The sequence below is a fragment of the Conger conger genome, unplaced genomic scaffold, assembly GCF_963514075.1.
Source record: "Conger conger unplaced genomic scaffold, fConCon1.1 SCAFFOLD_66, whole genome shotgun sequence".
Lineage (NCBI taxonomy): Eukaryota > Metazoa > Chordata > Actinopteri > Anguilliformes > Congridae > Conger > Conger conger.
In genome coordinates, this window is record NW_026890284.1 from 132291 (window position 1) to 143088 (window position 10798).

General features: G+C 47.0%; 1 protein-coding gene across 1 annotated transcript; it reads right to left on the reverse strand.

The window, feature by feature from the left end:
* Positions 1-1602: 1602 nt before the first annotated feature.
* LOC133119551 (uncharacterized) lies at positions 1603-7701 on the reverse strand. The gene is made up of 3 exons (XM_061230058.1): positions 7677-7701; positions 4787-5143; positions 1603-1997 (listed from the first exon to the last, which is right to left on the reverse strand). The coding sequence occupies exons 1-3, from the start codon at positions 7699-7701 to the stop codon at positions 1603-1605; spliced, it is 777 nt and encodes a 258-aa protein (XP_061086042.1).
* Positions 7702-10798: the final 3097 nt, after the last annotated feature.

A 10798-nucleotide genomic window follows, 5' to 3' on the forward strand; every position in this document is an offset into this window, starting at 1 on the left:
ATCACTTTTTTCAAGAGCGACCTGGCCAAAACAGGCAGCAGCAAGTCAAAAGTTACTGAAATATATGCTACAACAAATTACAATACATGTAACAACAAATTATGAATAAATATAAACAACTAGAGTCTGAAAATAATTGTTCAACTAATACAACTACTTTAATGATGTGGAATGAAATATGTAAGAAATATTTCCTCTTCTTTTTATTATTATTATTATTATTATTATTATTATTATTATTATTATTGTAGGGGTGGCCTGTAGCATAGTAGTTAAGGTACATGCAAGGTCTGGGACATGCAAGGTCGGTGGTTTGATCCCCAATGTAGCCACAAAAAGATCTGCACAGCCATTGGGCCCTTGAGCAAGGCCCTTAACCCTCTCATAGCTCCAGGGGAGGATTGTCTCCTGCTTATTCTAATCACCTTTACGTCGCTCTGGATAAGAGCATCAGCCAAATGCTATTAATGTCATGCAATTATTATTTTAACTTATGTCATTTTATTAATGAGAATAAGAGCAGTTTGTTTTCATATAGAGCATCATATTCACCACAGTAGGGAGAAAAACTTTTTGGCGGTCAGAAAATTCTGCACTCTCTTCATACCTTTCTCTCAAGAGCTATTTTATTTTCACAATGAGGGACTGTCACATCACAGCTGTCTTACATATCAAGTGGCCATACTTTAGTTCATGCCAGCTGATCTATATTAATAAATTATCAGCAGCTGAAGTCATAAATTCATGTGAGATTTGGCTTTTACATTACATGTGATACTGTATGAGGAGAGGATGTGCACATACCTACAGTACAAGTAGTGTGAGACAGTAATCTGTACCGATGGAGCAGCTTTACTTGTTGTTTTGCAGAACAGTACAGGGACTGTGTATGAGTATTTCTGCATGCTATTCACAAAATGGCCTGCCAATATTGTACTCAATTTTGTTAAACTACGTTACACAAACACTTAACAGACTGTATTTTTAAAATTCTCTCTTATTGAGTATTTTGTATGCTATAATATTGTGTATGCATCATACTTTTTCATGCAACACAAATTTAATTGTCTATAAGCTGTTAAATAATACATATTACATGTACCACACATTGATACCTTGGTCTCTTACCTTTGCAGTTCTCACAGTTTTTTCTCCTGCTCAGAGTGAGGGTGATATTCACAATCACACTCAACATCAAAGCTGCCGCCAAGCCATATCGGAGGACTTTATTTTCTTATATTTTAAAACAAGATTTAGTTTAGAGCACTTCACGAGTAATATTAACCAATTAATATGTGAGCTCAAATACTGTATGTGATTAAACTGAACATTCTAATGCTGATGTCACAATCATTACAAATAATGGAAGGCAATATAGTTCTAGAACGCTGACTTGGAATTTTTGGGAAAAAATTAATCTTCAAGAAGATCAAAAATAACCAGTGTAAAGAATTGATCTGCATAATAATAAGATGGAGGATATGAAAACTATTACAAAGTGACAAAATACAAAATTGCCAAATGTTAAACAATGATCTAATGACATCTGATGAATATTCTAATAATTTAAACTAAATATTCATAAATTGTTTTGCTCTAGCCTCACAAGAAAGTTTTCATTTCATGATTGATTTTGTTCCTACCCTTAAAGTCCAGCTTGGTCCCGTTCCCAAACAGGATCTCCCCACAGGTGGCCACAGCACAGTAGTAAGTCCCAGCATCAGAGAGGCTGAGGATCCTCTTGGGGAAGTTGTAGACACAGCTCTGTGTGGGAGACACAGTCCCAGAGCTCCTCTGGCACTCATCACTCCTGTGTCCTTGGGTGTGAATGATTCCTGGAGGGGACTCTCCTGAGCCCGGTCTGAACCAGTGCACACTGTGTTCTCCTACACAGGTCTCAGTGTGTACTGTACACTGCAGAGTCACAGAGTCTCCTGGCTGCACTGACTCAGACTCGGGCTGCTGCAGCACTACTGTCCTGCTCTGGGACTCTGGCCCTGTCAAAAGTTAGCACTCATTACACTCAATACAGAATTGTCCTTTGGATTCCACTGTGTAAGGTTTACATAGAAATACAGTCTGTCTTTGTATTATTGTAGGTTATACAGAGAGCTGAAGATGACTCCACCGATTATAATATAAAGTGCAGCATGTTTTTGCACAGGCGGCACGGATGGTGCAGTGGGTAGCACTGCCGCCTCACAGCAAGGAGGTCCTGGGTTCGAATCCCCGTCGGCCGGGGCCTCTCTGTGCGGAGTTTGCATGTTCTCCCCGTGTCTGCGTGGGTTTCCTCCGGGTACTCCGGTTTCCTCCCACAGTCCAAAGACATGCACGTTAGGCTGATTGGAGAGTCTAAATTGCCCGTAGGTATGAGTGTGTGAGTGAATGGTGTGTGTGCCCTGAGATAGACTGGCGACCTGTCCAGGGTGTATTCCTGCCTTTCGCCCAATGTATGCTGGGATAGGCTCCAGCCCCCCTGTGACCCTGATCAGGATAAGCGGGTTCAGATAATGGATGGATGGATGGATGTTTTTGCACATATGTGTGATTCAGATGCAGGTTGTGCAATATAAATGATCATGTCTATAAGCAATGTTATGTTAAATGGGGCGATGTGGCTCAGACAGTAAGAGCAGTCGTCTGGCAGTCGGAGGGTTGCCGCTTCGATCCCCCGCCTGGGCTGTGTCGAAGTGTCCCTCAGCAAGACACCTAACCCCCAAATGCTCCTCACGAGCTGGTCGGCACCTTGCATGGCAGACAATCGCCGTCGGTGTGTGAGTGTGAGTATGAATGGGTGAATGAGAAGAATCAATTGTACAGCGCTTTGGATAAAGGCGCTATATAAATCCATCCATCCATTATCATGACCCGCTTATCCTGAACAGGGTTGCAGGGGGGCTGGAGCCTATCCCAGCATACATTGGGCGAAAGGCAGGAATGCACCCTGGACAGGTCGCCAGTCCATCGCAGGGCACACACACCATTCACTTACACACTCATACCTACGGGCAATTTAGACTCTCCAATCAGCCTAACCTGCATGTCTTTGGACTGTGGGAGGAAACTGGAGGACCCGAAGGAAACCCACGCAGACACGGGGAGAACATGCAAACTCTGCACAGAGAGGCCCCGGCCGACGGGGATTCAAACCCAGGACCTCCTTGCTGTGAGGCGGCAGTGCTACCCACTGCACCATCCGTGCCGCCCTCACTATATAAATGGCAACCATTAACCATTAACACACTGAAAATTAATAAGAGTGTGATATACATCATACAAATCACACATGTCAATCCTCTAAATGGACAGGCTACACCAGCAGAATGAGACGGGTGCGTGGGGGTTGGACCCAAAATGCACGACTCAGAAACAATAGTAAAATAAAGTCCCATTAGGGCTTTATTCGGGACGAGTCCCAGGAGCGTAGTCAATACAAGCAAAGTCCATACACGAAGATCCAGCCAAACAAATACAAAACAAACAAAAAGCACGGTGCCGAGGGAAGAGGCAATCTCGTAGTCGGTAGGCGTGCAGGGAGGTCCGGTAGCAGGAGAGCTGTCAGCGGGGCAGATGAACAGGCGGACGGCAGGCAGAGGCGTAGTCGTGGGCGAAGCGGGAGTCGAAACCATGAAACAATCAGCGGGGCAAAAGTACAAAAACGGTAGGCGGGGACGTAGTCGAGAAACAAAACGAAGGTCACAAAACAGAAATCAATAGTCGATGGTCAGTAAACAGGCGCGGATCGTAACGTGTAATCAAACAGTAAATAATGCTCAAGAGTTGCGTGAAAAAACAGAGGCAGACAATTTCGCAGTGAACAGTTGCGCGACTGGGCTATAAATGCAGGTGTAGACAGGTGTAGACAATTAGTTAGAGCGTAGCAAGGAAATGGAAAACAGGTGCGATGGATGACAAGTTTAACAAGGAGATTAGTAATCGTTAGTAATAAACCTATCCTGCCCTAGCATTAGTAAATTAGTAAATGACATGCACGAGAAACGTAAGGTGACATGAACACATGATTAGTCTTGTTAGTTTCTACCCAATCCTGATCTAGCGTTAGTAGTTTTAGTAAATAGACAAATAGAAACATTAGGGGAGTGAAGGACAGAACGAGAGAGAGAGAGAGAGAGAGAAAAGGCGGAACGCAAGGTTTGCGGAAAAACATGTAAAAGTGTATGCATAACAACGACCAGTTAACGTAACAATAAACATGAAACAAAACATGACACAACGCGAAACTAAGACGATAACCACAAAACATAACCAGGAATATAATCGTATGAAAACATAACTAGACATGACAAGAAAATAAATCGTAACGAGACATAACTAAACATGACAAGAAAATAAATCGTAATGAAACATAACTAAACAACATGACGAACCTAGACTAACATAATACATGGAGACACTACGTGACTAAGACAACATGAATAAACATAAAACATGGCGAGACAGACCTGAAACGTGACACAGAAGACGTATTAAGTCTAAAAAAAGTCTAGTCAAGTGCTCACTGAGTATATATACGTGGCCTTTATGATGTACAGCAAATGGCAGCTCTTCTTTTGGTTAAAGCATCACCATAAACAGTTCATATTGTAAATATACATTTTATGGCAAGAGACTTCAGAGTGTTTTTGTCAGATAAATTGAATCAATACTTAATTTTCCTAAATGTATTAGAAAAAAGAAGCATAACCATAGATTCAATTTATAACATAGAATGACAAAAAACAATTTCGACAAGTTAGGCTATGGGATAAATAAAATTAATGCTTACCCGTCACCATTAAGGTACTTCCATCTCCAAAGCTGATCTCACCGAAGAATGTAAAAGTGCAGTAGTATGTTGCTGAATCTGATGGCTCTACCTTTGAGACAGTCAGGTTAAAGCTTCCCTCTGCTTTCTTAGCTCTGAGACGTGTACTGTTTTTAAACTCATTGAAAAACACAGCATCGGATTGATAGTTCACCATCATTGCGACAGACTGAGGCTTCTGTCCAAGTGGTTGCTTTATCCAACTGATCGTGGCCGCTCCTTCCATATCAGAACAGAAACACGGGAGAATCACAGTGTCTCCAAGCTGAGCTGTCACCAGAGCGTTGGGCTGAACTACACTCTGCCCAAGCAGACCACCTGGAAGCCAACAGAAAGCAATATTTCAACTTCACTGACAATGGGGGGGGGGGAAACAAAACAAAAGCACCCACCATTCTCCGTGTAATCTCTGTACACTACTTAAAATGATTGTAAAATTATTTTGGTCAAGAAGTCAGAAACAAGTATACACTTACACAGTTTGCTGAAAAACACAAGAATAACACAGAGGGATGCCATCGCTGTATCTGAGCTCTTCTGTCCTTCAGTCTCTCCTCTGGTTGAGACCCTGTTGTACCCTGCACTGTAAAACTCAAAGTGGACAGAGTAGGAGGACTTGAGCTGATCATTTTCCAGTAGGAGGTCACAAGTCAGGGGCAGATATTATTGGCTGTTCAAACAGGTAATGTATTAGGTGACAAAGTTCCGTGTACGAACACTCAGTTCAACAAGAGAAAATGTTATTTCCCGTTTGATTATAGTGATTATTTGTGAAAATACACAGTTAATACTGTACTATAATACAATGAATTACGATTAACAAGATAATGAGAGTGGCTTTTGGTTCAGCCTTTTAACTGTAAAAAGAGCACTGTGTTCTCCCTGTGCTGCACATACATTTTTACTGGATTAGAGGAGGGAGAAGTGTGTCTTTCACTGAACCAACAGCTCCACATCCACCAAAGCTGGGCTTCCTCAGACAGCTCATATGAGCCCTGATCAGACATAACCTGTGTGTATGTGTGTGTGTGTGTGTGTGTGTGTGAGTGTGTGAGAGTGTGTGTGTGTGTATGTGTGTGTGTGCACATTTGTGCATGTATGTGTTTGTATGTCATGCAGCACTATGGGCACGTTGCACAGATGAGGCAAGAGGTAGTGCGGTTGTAGTGGAAAAAAACTGTTTAATTTTACAACAAAGGTAAAATGTGGAAACAGTTGTGGTTGTGGTAGAAAGGTGTACAGAGAGGTGTGCTGCATGGTGGAAGCAGAGCCAGCGTGCTGTCATGCCCATGAGTCTGTTAGGCTTCTCTGTCTGTCAGGGGGAGGCAAGTTCTGAAACTGAGTTCAAGAACTGCCTCTCTGGGAGGCAAACTGGTATTATCAAATACCTCTTTCACACTAAAGCAATGAATGAGGAACCTGTGTTTGCCGTTGCTGTGAATGAGGAAACCAGTGTCATTTGAACCTGGGAGCACAACCCTAGTCATGACCTGAGATTTATGTGGGGCACATGGCTGGGCTTTGGCATAAAAGGGGGGATATGGGTTGGGCTACTATACTCGGTAAAGTTAGTTAGTTGAACGGATCCTCAATCTTCTTGTGTTTAACTTGGGCAGAAATTATGTTCGGAAGCCTAAACATAATTTCTTCAGCAGTGACATTTAAATAGGCGTGTCAGAGCGACGCTAGCGTATATTAGACTCGCGAAAGTTGTCATTAGTCAGTAAGTGCATCATTCTGACCAGGTGTTTAGTATCACTGCGGACTTTCCTCTAGACGCGGTAACGTTGATTTTTAAATTGCTTATTTGAACAGCAAGGGTTAGGGCTTGAGCCAGTTTGTTTGTCTGTTACCTGTTAATCACTTCTACTGGTTGCATACCTATAGAGTGATTGAACATTTGTCTTAAATAGCTTAAATAGCTGTGGAATTTATCAGTAGATTAGCTTTGATTTCATATTGCTTGTGAGCAATTGTAGGTCATTTAAATAGGCATGTCAGAGCGACGCTAGCGTCACTCCGTCCCAGTTTGTGATGTTATGTTTCACCCCATCCCAGTCTGCTCTCTCCCTCGAAGACCCCCCCTGCGACGTGGGCCTCCACGGCGTCGGAACCCCTCGAACCTCAGCTACCCCCCGCTGACCCCTTGTGAGGACTTTGCTGTCACAGGGGGACTATGGAACTGCCAGTCTGCCACTCGGAAGGCTGACTTCATCCCTGCGTAAGTCCCTACAATTCCTTGCCCTCACGGAGACCTGGATCACACCTGACAACATCGCCACTCCCGCTGCCCTCTCATCCTCCTTCTCCTTCTCACACACTCCCCGCCCTTCCGGCCCTGGCGGTGGTACTGGTCTTTTAATTTCCCCCTCGTGGAAATTCTCTGTTCTCGCCCTCTCTGACCTGTCCATATCCACGTTTGAATTCCATTCTGTTGCAGTATCCTACCCTACTAACCTTTTCATTGCAGTTATCTACCGTCCTCCAGGGCCCCTGGGAAACTTCCTTGATGAGCTAGACACCCTTCTCAGCTCCTTCCCTGAGGATGGCACCCCACTGATTCTCCTTGGAGACTTCAACATCCACCTAGAAGCCTCCCAGGCTGCTGCCTTCCTACCGCTAATCCACTCCTTCGGCCTCTCCCTGCAACACTCTCCTCCAACCCACAAGGCGGGCAATGTCCTAGACCTTGTCTTTGTGAGGAACTGCTCATGCTCCGATTTCACGGTTACCCCTCTGCACACATCTGATCACCACTTCATCTCATTCTCCCTCCCTCTTCCTCCCCATCCTCCTCCCCCTCCTCCCACCCACACTTCCTCAGCCCGCCGTAACCTCCGCTCCCTCTCACCCTCTTCCTTCGCCAGCACCGTCATCACCTCACTCCCCCCTCTTGAATCCTTCTTCAAACTCCCCACTGACTCTGCATCTGCCACCCTCCTTTCATCTCTCTCCTCCGCCTTTGACTCTCTCTGTCCGCCTGTCTCAAAGCCACCTCGCACATCCCCTCCCAGTCCTTGGATATCTGACACCCTCCGTACCTCCAGGGCCAGCCTCCGCGCAGCGGAGAGGAAGTGGAGGAAATCCAGAGACGCTTCAGACCTCACGACTTACCAGTCTCTCCTGGCGGCATTCTCTTCCGCTGTCACTGCCGCCAAAGCAAAATACTTTCAAACACAAATTCAGAACTCCGGTTCTAACCCCCGGAAACTTTTCTCTATTTTCTCCTCTCTCCTCAATGCACCGCCTCCTCCTCCTCAGTCCTCCTTTGCTGCTGATGACTTTGCTGATTTCTTCGATGAGAAGGTCACAGTCATCCGTAGATCCTTTACAACCACCGCCCCCCTCACTGTGCCCTTCCCCCCCTCTAGGCCCATCCCTTCCTTTTCCACTTTCTCCCCCCTTACAGACTCTGATGTTTCTCAACTCCTGCTCTGCCACCGCCCTACAACCTGTGCCCTTGACCCTATCCCCTCTTCTCTTCTCCAAACTATCACACCTGACATTCTCCCATTTGTCACCTCCCTTGTCAACTCCTCCCTGTCTTCCGGCTGTTTTCCGGCATCCTCCAAGAGGGCCCACATCACTCCGCTGCTAAAAAAACCTACTCTGGATCCCTCCATCATCCAGAACTACCGCCCGGTATCTCCTCTTCCTTTCCTTTCTAAAACTATTGAACGAGCCGCTTCTACTCTTCTTCTTTCTTCTTTCTTTTCTAACAACAACCTGCTAGACCCCCATAAGTCTGGCTTCAGATCAGGCCACTCGACAGAGACTGTGCTCCTCTCCGCCAGTGAGTCACTCCATGCCGCACGAGCAGCCTCCCTCTCCTCTGTCCTCATTCTTCTAGATCTCTCTGCTGCCTTCGACACTGTGGATCACTCCATCCTCCTGTCTGCCCTGTCGGCAACGGGCATCTGTGGCACAGCCCTGGACTGGATTGAGTCCTACCTCTCTGGTCGCTCCTTCCAGGTTGCCTGGGCTGGTTCGGTATCGACACCTCGGCCCCTCGCCACAGGAGTTCCCCAGGGCTCAGTCCTAGGCCCGCTTCTTTTTTCTCTTTACACTCGCTCCCTTGGCCCTGTGATCACTGCACATGGGCTATCCTACCACTGCTACGCGGACGATACCCAACTCTTCGTCTCGTTCCCGCCGTCTGATTCGCAGGTTTCAGCCCGTATCTCTGCTTGCCTGAGGGACATCCAGAGCTGGATGGACAACCACCATCTAAAGCTCAACCCAGGCAAGACTGAAATGATATTCATCCCTGCTAAAACCTCTCCCCATCTGGATCTCTCCATTTCCCTCGGGGATACCACACTCATGCCGTCACCCAGTGCAAGGAACCTCGGCGTGGTGATGGACAGCAGACTGTCCCTCTCCGAGAACATTGTGGCGGTGACCCGGTCATGCAGGTTCTTCCTATACAACATACGGAGAATCCGCCCCTTTCTCACCCCCTACTCGACCCAGCTCCTGGTCCAAGCGATGGTTCTGTCCCGCCTGGACTACTGCAATTCCCTCTTGGCCGGCCTCCCAGCGTCTGCCATCAGACCCCACAACTCATCCAGAATGCAGCAGCTCGTCTGGTCTTCAACCTTCCCAAATATTCACACGTCACCCCCCTGCTTACTTACCTCCACTGGCTGCCTGTCATGGCTCGCATCAAATTCAAAACATTGGTGCTAGCCTTCCGAGCAGTTAAAGGGTCTTCCCCAGCTTATCTACAAAAAATCATCAGACCCTACACCCCTGCCAGACCTCTTCGTTCACCCTCCACAGGCCGCTTGGCACCTCCCCCTCTCCGAACCTCCACATCACGCTCACGACTACTGTCTGTTCTGGCTCCACAGTGGTGGAACGAACACCCCGTTGAGGTCAGAACTGTAGAATCTCTCCCCACCTTCAAGCGCAAGCTGAAGACACACCTCTTCAAGCAGCACCTCTCCCCATCCCTCCCTACCTCCCTGTGAACCTTAATTGTTGTCTCTGTGGCTTGTTTTGTGTATCGGTATTTTTATTTGGCTAGGTAAGCAGTGTTTGGATAGTTAAGTTTGGTCACTTTTGCTCTGTTTGTTTGTTTCTTTGTTCTCAAAAAAAAAAAAAAGAAAAAAAAAAGGCCCTCGTCCTTATCTTTGTTGTACAGGTAGCAATTGAAATTGTCCTTCCCTCTAGGGTCTTTCAGCGAACTTATCCCTGGTTATGGGTATGCACTTTGTTGTACGTCGCTCTGGATAAGAGCGTCTGCCAAATGCCAATAATGTAATGTAATGTAATGACATGTACAGTGCTGGCAGCTAGTTAAGATGAGCCCCAGTGCCCATGGGCCCTCCCAAACCAGGGGCCCCAGTGCCCACGGGCCCTCCCAAACCAGGTGCCCCAGTGCCTATGGCCCCTCCCAAACCAGGGGCCCCAGTGCTTATGGCCCCTCTCAAACCAGGGGCCCCAGTGCTTATGGCCCCTCTCAAACCAGGGGCCCCAGTGCTTATGGCCCCTCCCAAACCAGGGGCCCCAGTGCTTATGGCCCCTCCCAAACCAGGGGCCCCAGTGCCCACGGGCCCTCCCAAACCAGGTGCCCCAGTGCTTATGGCCCCTCCCAAACCAGGTGCCCCAGTGCCAATGGCCCCTCCCAAACCAGGGGCCCCAGTGCTTATGGCCCCTCCCAAACCAGGGGCCCCAGTGCCAATGGCCCCTCCCAAACCAGGGGCCCCAGTGCTTATGGCCCCTCCCAAACCAGGGGCCCTGGTGGCGCTGCACCTGCATCACTGCCACTGGACATGTATGAAAGTTCACTTTGGGCACCTGGGTCTTGATTGAATGGTAAGGACCCCATTCTTTCCCAAGAACACAAGAGTTTAAATGGGACAAACGCATTTCTTGACATGTGATCCCTGGGTTTTGTGTCTGAAAGTGGGCTGTCCCGGCTTGAGGAGCAGGGTGCTGAAGTTTCTCCTGGTCCTGCAGGCACTATCC